Source organism: Eubalaena glacialis, chromosome 15 (assembly GCF_028564815.1).
Source record: "Eubalaena glacialis isolate mEubGla1 chromosome 15, mEubGla1.1.hap2.+ XY, whole genome shotgun sequence".
NCBI classification, from domain to species: domain Eukaryota; kingdom Metazoa; phylum Chordata; class Mammalia; order Artiodactyla; family Balaenidae; genus Eubalaena; species Eubalaena glacialis.
Window position 1 is genome coordinate 26,207,404 of NC_083730.1, and position 12,162 is coordinate 26,219,565.

The following is a 12,162-nucleotide window of genomic DNA, read 5'->3' on the forward strand; positions in this document are numbered from 1 at the left end:
CTCATTTGTAAAATGGGGATAATTACTAGTGCCTAACATCACAAGGTGGTTAGAGGATTAAATTAGTTAATGTATTGAAGTGCTTAGACCTGTGCCCAGCATACAGTAAACGCTATAATAAAGGTATATGTAGAAAATATATTATCATCATGGTAAATACAGGCAATAATTCAGTAAAATTATAACAAAACAAACAATAAGGTAAATATATTAGTGCTACTAGGACTGTTCTATTTACTGTCGTTGTTGTTATTGTTATTGGGGCAGAGCAGCAGTGCGGTGACTGATTAATAGCATGGGTTCTAGAGCCAACACAGCCACATGCAAGTTACTCAGTTTTTCTGGGCCTCTAGATTCCTCATCTGTTGAAGTGAAGATAATAACAGCTCTTACCTCCCTAAGTCGTGGTGAGTTTTAGATAATACAGGCAAGCGGTTAGAACCGGGATTGGTGTATGCACAGTGCACAGTACATATTAGTTACTATTACTATTATGTATTGTTATTATTATTGGCCCAGGTATGGTGAGGGCTACCTGATGGGTTGGTGGCAGCATTTTCCAGTTCCAGAGTTAATGCAACTCTCAAATTTCAGAGTAATTAGTTCATTTGATCAAATATTTGCCAAGCCTCTCTTGTGTTTTTGGACCTGTCAACTTTTCCTGGAGTCGTGGAAAATAAATCCCACGTGGTTCCTGCCCTCAGACAGCTCACAGCTCTTAGCCAAGGAGTCCTAAGCTCGTCTACAGGGCAGTGAACCTGAGCACCAGTAGGGGGCAGCATGAGATAAGTGCTATGAAAGTCCCATGGACAGAGGCACCCTGAAACTCCAAAGAAGAGAAACGGGGTGGCTACAAAACCCAGCACAGCTTGGGGGGAGGGGTGGGGGATAGGATCTACGCCCCGTTCAACACACGCTTGTGTCCCTGGGGGCTCCGGCTTGGGCTGGGCCCTCCGTGTCACAGCACGGTGGCAGTGCTCAGTGGCAAGTTGGCAAGTGCTCGGTGGCAAGCGAGGACGCGGCAGGACCCAGAGGAGCAGCATCTAGAATAGCCTGGGGCGGAGGGAGGGGAGGTGGGACGTGAGATGGTCCAGCAGAGAATCTTGGAGAGCGTCCCAGGCAGAGGGCAGCAGGGCAAAGGCCAGGAGCTAAGCGCAAGCGTGTTGCCAGCAAGGAGGGCAGGGTTCTTGTGGCTGAAGAGGGGTGGGGGGAGGGGGCCAGGGGGCAAGATGGCGCTGGAAGGCCAGGGTTGGGAGCACAGCTTGGGTTCTGGCCGGTGGAGATGGGGTGGGAGGCGTGTAAGGGGACTTCCTGCCTCTTCAGCCTCCACCCTGGTGGTGATGTGCAGGGCTGCAGAGGAGGTGGAGAGCGGTCTGGAAACATCCAGCTGCCTTTCAACTAACAAATCTGCCTGGTAGAGACAGGCTGGCCCGTGAAGACACCAACTGTTCACAGTCATCTGTGTTCCCTGCGTGCCCTGGCAGCTGGGGAGGAGGGAACTGGGGACCCTGGGGCTGACACCCCTCCCCCAGGTCATGTGAACATGTAACACACCTCTGGCTCCAACCACCCTCGGGCACCAGCCTAGCACATCATGGCACAGCCTTTCAGTCTCATCTCATCAGCCCCTGGGGTCGGCAAGGAGGGCTGCTGTCCTCCTAGGCCCGCCCTGTCCGGGGCTCAGAACTCCCTGGAGGGACGGCAGGCAGGTTCCAAGGGCAGAAGGTTGCTACAGACCAGCTGAGTCGCTGCTGCCAACAGGGTTTCCAAGGTAACAGCCTCCTCTGATTTCTGTCCCTCCGTGGAAACACGGGCTGCGGGAAGCCTTGGCAACCGAGTGGTACCCTACTTCCAAGGGCTGCTGCTGTGGCTGGGCATGTGGAGTCCATCCCCAGAAAGGCCGGACTCCAAGGGTGACACAGTTCTTGGCTTAGCCACAAGGTGGCCACAGGACGCTGCACCCAAACTCCCCAGGAATCCAGGAGAGATGGGATTTGGTCAGAGAGCCAGGTGTCTATGGGAGACCCCGGGGGACTGTCAGCAAATCTGGCCGGCTCCTCTGAGTGAGTGAGCCTGTGGTGAGCAGGTGTGGCCAGTTCCTCCGGTTCCAGAAGGGACGAGGGCCCTCAGCACAAGGGGAACCTTTCCTTTCCTGGATAGTCATTTGTCGCTACTGCCAAACTGTATTCTGTTGGGACGTTAATTTGTGTGAACTGGTGCAGACACCTTCGGAAAGCCTGACTTCATCACTCGCTCCCCAATGGACACCTTCAGTCCATGAGGCAGTGTCATCACTTCTGTCCTTTGGGCCTCAGTTTCCCCACTGGTTTTGCAATCCATGTGCCCCCAGGGGACAAAGGAGAGATGGGTGCTTCCCAGGGAAATGTCACCTCTCTCCAGAAGGCTTCCGCAGACAGTTCATCCCCCCACGGTGCTCACTTCTCTACCCCTGCCCCCCGCATTCACTTTATGTAACTGCGCACCTGGCCCTTATTTTATACCGTGTACTCTCTGAATGTGTATGCATAGTCTCAATCATGAATGGGTTCATGTCTCTTTTTAACAGTAGAGTGAATAGAAATAATGCTTCTGGGCATTATTCTGGGACCGTATTGTATACAGTGTGTGTGTGTGTGTGTGTTCCTCACCATTTGGGGACCCAGCAGGACTCGTGACTGGGCTTCAGAAGTGCAAAATGCTCCTCCCTTTCTCATGGCACACAGCAAGCTCCAACTGGCTCCCACCACAGGGCAGATGGGGAGCATCGCTTCTGCAGAAAACCAGCTCCTGAACTTGACCTGCTGAGCAAAGGTCAGCTTTCCTAAATTCAGAAGTGTGGAGGGCACAGCCCTGAGCAGCCAAGCAGCTCAGGGGGAAAACGGCCCCAGTGCTGCTGAGTGAGAGGGTTGAGGGTACGGTGAGCGGGTGGACGGGTGTGAGGAAGCGCCAAGGGGAGACCCGTGGTTGCGACTCTACTTTGCACTATCTCCTCCTAACAGGATGCCTCCACGTTCAAGGGCAACGCCTCTCTCTACTCGAAAAAACCATCCCAAGAGTTTGGACAGAACCCTCACAGGCAGGGGCAGGACAGTGGAAAAAGGAGGTGTGGGGAGAAGATGGGGTCCCCTGGGAAAGTCTGATATGAGTGATGCCCCTGCCCCCCAAAATATACATGTGCACATAATTTTACATAGAATTTTAAGGGGATTAAGCCAATTCCAGGATACTCTTGTATCCTTGAGCCTGAGCACTGGATGGCGTCAGAAGGGCCCAAATCACAGGTCTGCTACTTGGGCAGGTTACTGTGCCTCTCTGAGCTTTGTTTTTTTCATCTCTGAAATAAGGATGCGAGCATCTCCCTCCCAGGTTGTCACGCTTACATTGCAGTGAAACCACTGCTGTCAAGAGGAGGGTGACCACTGGGTGTGAGTGGGGTGGGCAGAGTTAGCAGCGGGACAGGTGAGGTGCAGGAATGTAGCCCATAATATCAGCTACATTTTAGCTTGAAGTGACAGGGAGACAAGGGTGGGCAGGGAAGGACTGGAAGGAAAAATAAAAGCCATGAGTATAACTAAAAGAAAAGAATGGAAAATAGTGAGTGCTGGCAAGGATGTGGAAAAATCGGATCCCCTGTGTATTGCTGTTGGGAATGTAAAATATTCAGCTGCTGTGGAAAACAGTTTAGCTGTTCCTCATAAAGTTAAAACATAGAATTGCCATGTGTGATATTGTGATTTATACTAAGATATATCTGATCTTCACCTCCAGTCTTGGCAAAGAGCTCCTAAAATCTTTGGAATTACCTAAGTGGAGAGTGATCAAGGTGTCTTTTGTTATGTTAATGAGGTGAAATTTGGACCGTCCCTAGGTCACCAGAGGATCAGAGCTGGTTGCCAGGGGAACCAACCCTGTGGTAGAAGGATAAGAACTTTTATCCCCAACCTCAGATTTCCAGGGAGGGGAGAGGGGCTGGAGATTGAATCAATCAACAATAACCAATGATTTAATCAATTATGCCTATGTAGTGAGGCCTGTCTAAAAACCCAAAAGGACAGGGTTTGGCGAGCTTCTGGGTTGGTGAACACGTGGAGATTCAGGGAGAATGGTGCACCCAGAGACAGCGTGGAAATTCTGCACCTCTTTCTCCATACTGTGTCCTATGCATCTATTCCATCTGGCTGTTCCTGAGTTACATCCTTACATGATAAACTAGTAATCAAGTAAGTAAAATATTTTCCTGACTTCTGTGAGCTGCTCAAGCAAATTAATCTCTCCTCCAGGAGAGGTTGTGGGAACCTCTGATTTATAGCCAGTTGATCAGAAACACAAGTAGCAACCTGGACTTCTACTGGTATCCGGTGCTGTATCCAGGGAGACAGTGTCGGAATTGAATTGAATTACAGGACACCCAGCTAATGTTGAAGAATTGTTTGTGGATTTTGGGAAAAAAATACACACACATCAGAACTGGTGTCAGAAATTAGCCATGTGACCCAACAATTCCACTCCCAGTCAAAGACCCCGAAAGAATTGAAAACAGAGACTCAAACAAATACTTATACGTGAATGTTCATAATAGCATTATTCACGGTAGCCAAAGGATGGGAACAATGCAAATATCCATCAGCAGATAGATGGATCAACAATGGAATGTTATTCAGCTATGAAAAGGATTGAAGTACTGATATAAGCTACAGCGTGGATGAGCCTCAAAAATATTATGCCGAGTGAAAGAGGCCCAACACAAAGACCACATATGATTCCATATATACATACATACATATATATATATATATATGGAATTCCATACATATATATACCTCCAGATATCTATATCTATCTATCTATATAGAGATAGATAGATAGATATAGATAGATATCTCCAGAATAGATAAATTCATAGAAACAGAAAGCAAATTGGTGGTTGCCAGGGGTAGGGGTGCGGGGAAACGGGAATAACTGCTTAATGGGTATGGGTTTTATACTGGGGTGTTGAAAATGTTTTGGAACTAGATAGATGTGGTGGTTATGCAACATTATAAATGTACTAAATGCCACAGAGTTGAATACCTTAAAATGGTTAATTTTATGTTATGTGAATTCTACCTCAGTAAAAATTATCTTAAAAGGAAGGAAGGGAGGGAGGAAGAAAAGAAACCATCTGTCTCACACCCCTGTGTGTGGCTGGAGTCACATTCTTGTCCGGAGGTCAGCCCAGGCCCTGACACCATCTCTAAAAGGGAAAGTAAACACTGATGCAGGAACTAAGCAAAGAGTGAGACGACCGAGTAAAAGCAACCACTACCCCAGTGGTTCTTACAGTGGGGCCCCCGTACCAGCAGCATCAGCGGTTCCTGAGAACTTGTGAAAAATGCCAGTTCTCAGGCCCCACCCCAGACCTCCTGAATCAGAGACTCTGCGGGTGGACCCAGTGATCCCTGTTCTTATCAAGGTGAGACCCACTGCTCTAGACTATTGGCAAGCAGGGCCACTGTGAGTGGTCAGGAAGGGGAGCAGGCAGTGTGGCTGGAGGGGGCTGGGCAGCGAAGGGTGGAGGGATTCTGGAGAGAGGCCAGTGAACCTGCAGATCTGAGCCATTGAGCCTCTGGACATCAGCCTGCCCAAGGAAAGGCCCCTCTCTGCCCCGGCATAGCCACAGCTGTCCCTCACCTCACCAGCCCCTATGTGAGAGTCCCCCCGCTGCCCCTTACCCTTCACGGTCGATGTGTGGCAGGGGCTGCTTGGGCGTGTGTCGGAGCTTCCGGTGGAACTGGGTGAAGTCCAGCTTTTCAGGCTGCAGGTCCCAGGTGGCACCACTAGAGGGCGAGGGAGGGTGAGAAATGTGACAAGCCCAGTTACTGATGGGGATGAGACACCCCGGCACACCCCAGGCAGGGAATCTCAGAAAGAGGTGGGCAGGAAGAAGGAGTGCCCACTGGCCACAGGCAGGGGTCAGGCAGGGACCCTCACTCAGAATGGAGCCTGAAATGTCAGCTCTGTGCTCACAGACAACAGGGCAAGTGCCTGCCTGTGTAGCCTTCCCCTCTCTTCAACCCTGCTGTATGATAATAGATGCCTATAAAACACAAGTGTGGGCCTGATGCTCGCTCTACAGTGGTCCGCCTGAAACACTGGAAAGCCTGGGGAGAGTGTGTCAGTTGGGGAAGCAGGAGGCCAGGTCCCCCAAGTACCAGTCTCAGGAGACCCACGGCGCTTCCATGCTGGGCAAGCGTGAGCCAGAGCCAGGGTGAGCCTGAAGCACAGCCAGAGTTGGCCAGCTCCAGGGCCGGGGCAGAGCTGAGCTAAAGGGCCACCACCATCCATGGTCTGAGGCCATCACTCTCCAAAGGAGTGGACACCATGACAGGAGAGCCCATTAGCAAACCCTTCAGGGGCACCATCCCCACGTCCTGAGGAAGCCTGGCCAATACCTGCCCTTCCAACTTGGCCCGTCAGGAAGCTTCTAGAGACTGAAGCACTGACAATTCTTCCTTTTCTCTGGATCCCTCTCTACACCCCCCAGCCCCCGCCTTCCATAACCTCTGGTGGGAGGGGTGGGGTGTGCAGCCACAGCTGTCCGTCCTCAGCTCTAACACAGCCTGCCTAACATCTGCCACGTGCCGTTCCCCTGCCGCCATTTTCCTTCCTTCTCTCTCTGACCTCCTTCCTCCAGCCTCATCCTTTCTACTTCACCCTCCTGTCTTTCTCTCCACTTCTTGATCAATGAACTCTCAACAATAACTCAATCCCCAAAGGCCCCTCAGGGCATAAGGACCAGTAAGCTGGGGTCCCAACCAGAGCCACACACCACAACAAGAGGAAGAGGAGCTCACCTGAAGGAATCAAAGGTGTTGGCAGCCCAGATATCTGTGCCCAGCATGTCCAGAGAGGTGTCTTTGCTGCCATTCTGGAAGAGATGGAGGATGAAAGGGGTGGCATTATTTGCCTGGCCAGGACATGGAACAAGTGGGTGGAAGGCCCAATCCCAGAGAGGGCTGCAGAGGGCCCCCTTCCCTGCCATCCCCCTCAGTTGGTCATCCTGGGCAGCTTGGAGGCTGGAGTGAGCCACTGGAGTGAGTGTCCTGGCTGGTGTACCCAATACGAGTCAGGGGGACCCCTGGCCTCCCCCAGGCTTGGGCCCTCACTTTGCTGGTGTTTGACAGAGCTGTGTGGTCAGGTACAGGGCAGCCAGGGCTCTGCTGCTCCAGCCCGTGACTCTCTCCTCAAAGCCTCTATACTAGTGAGCTGCCACCACCACTGCCAGCCTGATGGCAGCGGTTTCTCCCCAGGCAGGGGCTCTGCAGAGCCAGGCACACTGGAAGGTCTGTGTTGGGAGGTTGACTTCCTTTGGAGTTAAGCCCCACACCCCAAAATCAGGTGGCACCAAGAAGCCCCCATTGACCAACAACTCCAGCGATGGAATTTCTCTAAGTCAACTAGCTCCGGTCTTCATCCTTTGTTGTTTCCTACATGATTCATTCCATAGACAGAAAATGCTCTACTTGACCCAGCTTCTATGATCTGGCTTCTTTGCCCTTGGCTGATGATCTCTGCAACAAGTTCTCCAGATCCCTATCTTCACTCCTGATGCCACCCATCCCTCACTGTAACTGAGCAGGACCCTATGGGGCCTCCCCAGAACAGACCCTACCCCCTCCCATGTCCTCTACCTGAAGGAAAACTTCAGCCTCCTAGGCCTTCCCCAAGTTCCAAAGAGTAAATGTAATCAGAGAAGTGAGAAAATGCAGAAACAAAGGAAAACAGACAAGCAAGACAAAAATAATAATAGTTTAGCCATTAAACAAAGGCAAGGACATTTAGTTCCTCCTCAAGGACCATAGATAATACTCTGAGCCAGGTCCTTTGAGCTGTTTTGCAGATACTGAAACCCCCACCAGGTGGAAGAAGTTAACTGCATGCTGACCACAAGCACATAGACCCCAGATGGGTTGGAACCAGAGGGTGGTAATGTTGACTCCTAATTACCTCACCACCAACTAATCAGAAGAATGCCCATAAGCTGATCACACATCCCATAACCCTCCTCCCTCACCCTGTCTTTAAAAACCTTTCCCTGAAAGCCTTCGAGGACTTTGGGCCTTTTAAGCACTAAGCTGCCTGGACTCCTTGCTTGGTGCCCTGCAATAAACGCTGCACTTTCCTTCACCACAACCTGGAGTCAGTAGATTGGCTTTACTGTGTGTGGGCAAGCGGACCCAAGTTTGGTTCAGTAACATCATGACCCCCACAGTCTGCTTTTCATAACCACAGTCTTTAAAAATAATACTTCCACCTCCACTGAAGCTGACCGTGTGCATGCCTTATAACCCAGGACTCCACTCCCAAGTACAAACACAGTCAAAATGTGCACAGACGTTCACCAGTATTACACAGCACAGAAGTACAGAGCAGCACTACTCAGAATAGCTCCAAACTGGAAACCCCCCAAATGCCTACCAACAGTTGACCAGACAAATTAATCGTGGTGTGTTCACATACTGGAATATTACACAACAGTCAGAATAAACTAAAACAACATGCAGTGCCATAAATGAATCCCACAAACATAAAGTGGAACAAAAGGATCTAGATCTAAGAGTACCAGCTCTATAATTCAATTTTATATAAAGTTCAAGAACAGGCAAACTAATCTATGGAGATGGAATTCAGAGAGTAACCAGAAGCGGGCCCCAGGAGGGTGCTGGGGGGCTGGTAACGTCTGCTCTTAATCTAGGCGCTGGTTACATAGGTGTATTCAGTTTGTGGAAATCATTGAACTGTACGTGCATGGTATGTACACCTTCTTCTGTGTGTGTTATGACCTTCTGGTTAGATTCCTGGTAGCATCCCCAGTCTTTATTTTTATGATGATCTGTCCCTGGACCTGTCATTCCTCAGATCCACTAGCTCATACTCTGGGCAATCTTCCTTTGAGATCTTTCCATAGGCCTGGCCCTGGGCAGACACTGAAGACACAAAAGTGGAGAAGTCACAGGTTATGCCTGCAAAGAATGGTATGGGATGACACACACGTAATAAATAATTACAATACAGTGTGAAATGTGCACTGATTCAAGGTGCCACAGTAGGACCAAAGCACAGGCAAATTTCCTGAGAAGTAGGGAAGGACTCCCCCAGAGTAGGGATTCATGGCGGTCAGGAGAGCGGAGGGAAAAGGAGGGAAGGGGTCATCTGGGAAAAAGGGCCAGCATGTGGAAAGGGATCCTGGCAGGATACAATAAGGCATTCTGGGTAACTTTAAGGCCTCCTGGGTTTGCACAGGGAGCCCAGCAGCGTGTCAAGGGGCCCCCAGGTGGGCAAGTCAGTGGTTTTCAACATCACCCACTCTCAGTCCTGTTCAGGGGCCTACTAAGGGCCTCACAAGTGCTCCTCAGTGATTGTCATGGGTTGAGTTGTGTCGTCGCCCCCCCGCCCCAACCCCCGCCACCACCATTATTCATACGCTGCAGTCCTGATCCCCAGTCCCTCAGAATGTATTTGGTAACAGGCTCATTGTAGATGTAATTAGTTAAGATGAGAGTGGGCCCTAATCCACTATAACCGGTCTCTTTATAAAAAGAGGAAATTTGAACACAGTGACAGATGCACACAGAGGGAGAACGCCAGGTGAAGAATGGAGTTATGCTGCCACAAGCCAAGGAACTTCCAGAAGCTGGGAGACAGGCCTGGACAGATCCTTTCCTAGCTCCTTCACAGGGATCATGGCTCTGCCGACACCTTGATTTCAGTCTTTTGGCCTCCAGAACTATGAGATGACGATACATTTCTGTTGTTCTAAGTCACCTAGTTCGTGGTCAAACGTCCTAAATCAAGCAGCCCTAGCAAACTGATAACGGTGATCAACCATCCATCACCTCCACAAACCCCTTTGTGAGGGCAGTCCATCACGTCCCCACCTCCCACAGCCAGCAGACAACCCCCCTGCGACCTTCTCATGTCCTTCAGCCACATCAAGCACCAGAGGGCCCCGGCATCCCACCTCCTGCAAACAGACAAGCTCAGACCCAGGCTGGCTCAGCTAGTCTCTGACCTCCCCACACCACCTCCCCAGAGATGGCCCATGAAGAGTCCCACCTGCTGTCCTCCCTGTGCACCCCCCAGCTGGAGACCACGGCCAACATCACCCCAGAGCCTACCGAGCAGAGCCCACATGGACACTGGTGAAAAGAGAAAAGGCATGAGGATGTATGTGTGTGTTTAGATTCTGCACTTACTGAGCGCCGCCCACATGCAAGGCACTGAGAACCCGGCTAGAAATAACCCCAAACGAGGCTCAGCAACCTGCCTCTCCCTCCCCCGGCGACCAGAGACACCCGGCGCCTTGGCAAAGAAGCCCCATGACTTGGGGGTTTGCTTTTGTTTTTAATTCTCATTTTCTTCAGGTCGGGCAGAGGCGGCCAGCAAGCTCTTCTTGCTTACTGGATCCTACTCAGCGCACCCCGACTCACCAATCCCTCAAGGTAGAAACCAACCTACTTCGCAGAGAGAGAGCAGTTTGAGGGTGGTTTCCGGCTTCTAATCGGTCTGAAGGAAAAGGAACACAAACTGGCCAGGAGAAAGGTTGAGGCCCAGCCTCCCAGCAGAAGGGGCCCAAGTGCTCGGACCCTCACAGACACCAGGCAGGAGATAAGGAGGGGGTGGGGAGAGGAGGGGAGCATTCAGGGGAGGCTGAGGGAACAAAGGGCTAATGGGAGACAGAGGCACCCAGAGTGTGATCTCGGATGAGTCACGTAACCTGCCTGGGCTGCAGCCATAAAATGAGGACTGGGCCCTCCCTCTGGCACCACCAGCCTGAAGCCTTAGGTCACTCAGGTTCTAAGTGGCTGGGAACTTTCTCATGATGCCCTGAGACCTCCCACAATCCTCCTGTGAATCAACCACGTTCACCCAGGGCCAGAAGCGTCTCCATGTGGTGCCACCTGTGTGCACCTGGGTCCTCCCCACACCCGTCCAGTCCCGCTTCCCCATAATCCCTTTCACTATGGACCGTGACCTCTCGTCTCGGCCTTGCTCCTCTCCTGCTCCCTCCAGACGTGCTCCATCCTTCAGCGCTTGGCTCCAGAAAACTCCTCCGACCTCCCAAACTGCAGTCACCTCCCTCTGTCCTGAACTTAGCACCCGCGTGGGTGACCTGTGGCCACAGAGCCCACCGGCGGCAGTTCTCACTCCGTCTTACCGTCACTCTCTCCTGCTCCAGGGCACGGACCTGGGATGGCAGGGACCTCTCCAGGTGCCCCAGCACTCTATGCTCAGTGCCCAGGAAGTGTCTGCTGAGTTGACAAACACTTCAAGAGACCTTCACTGTCTTCCTTAAACACGTTGCCATAATGAGCCATGTGACCTCAGCGAAGTTACTTCACCAATTTGGACTTCAGATTCTTCATATTTAAATAAAGAGATCTCCGAAAGTGAAGTGCCATATCCTGTAGATGGGTTTCTTCTGATTGGCACGTGCGCTGCCACCACACCCTCTCTCACCAGGGGCAGACATCACTAATCAATTATGGCACAATTTACAATCTTCTAGGATCAGCCCCTCCCTCCCTTCCTTCTTTGAGTTGTCTCATCACCCTACCCATCCCAACTCCTGGTGCCCTGCTTGCTTCAAATGCCACTTTGAAATTGCAGGTGGCTAGAGAGACTCACTTTCTATCTAGGAGACAGGCCCCCACCCTCCTGAGATGTTAAGTGGCTTGTTCACAACACCCTTCCCAGGCCTCAAAGATGATTACCAATAGGTATAGCATTTCAAAATGACTTCTAAAGCAAAGGTCAAAAAAAAAAAAAAATCAAACAAACAAACTAAACCTTGCTTCCAAAGCACACGTCTGAGACCTCACCTGGAGTGAAGTTCAATTCCTCCTTCAGGATAGTAACACCAAGTCTCTCCCTAATCCCTGACCCTTTAAATACACAACTCACTCTGGCACTTACAAATTCAGCTTACGTGGAGTGGACCATTGCTTAGTCATCACTCTCTTATACCCATAAGGATGTTAATCTCCCCAAGTAAGTTTTTTTTTTTTTTTTCAAAAAATTTTTATTGTGGTAAAATGCACATAACATAAAATTTACCATCTTAACCATTTTAAGCGTACAGTTCAGTGGTAGTAAATATATTTATAATACTGTGTAACCATC

General features: G+C 50.7%; 1 protein-coding gene across 5 annotated transcripts in view; it reads right to left on the reverse strand.

Moving 5' to 3' along the window:
• CTIF (cap binding complex dependent translation initiation factor) overlaps positions 1-12,162 on the reverse strand; it is a 311,678-nt gene that overhangs the window by 189,378 nt on the left and 110,138 nt on the right. For all 5 annotated transcript variants that reach the window (XM_061170212.1, XM_061170211.1, XM_061170208.1 and 2 more), the window contains 2 exons: positions 6,834-6,907; positions 5,712-5,816 (listed from right to left, as the gene is read on the reverse strand). In XM_061170212.1, the coding sequence (XP_061026195.1) occupies positions 5,712-5,816; positions 6,834-6,907 (179 nt within the window). The remainder of the gene's footprint in view (positions 1-5,711; positions 5,817-6,833; positions 6,908-12,162) is intronic.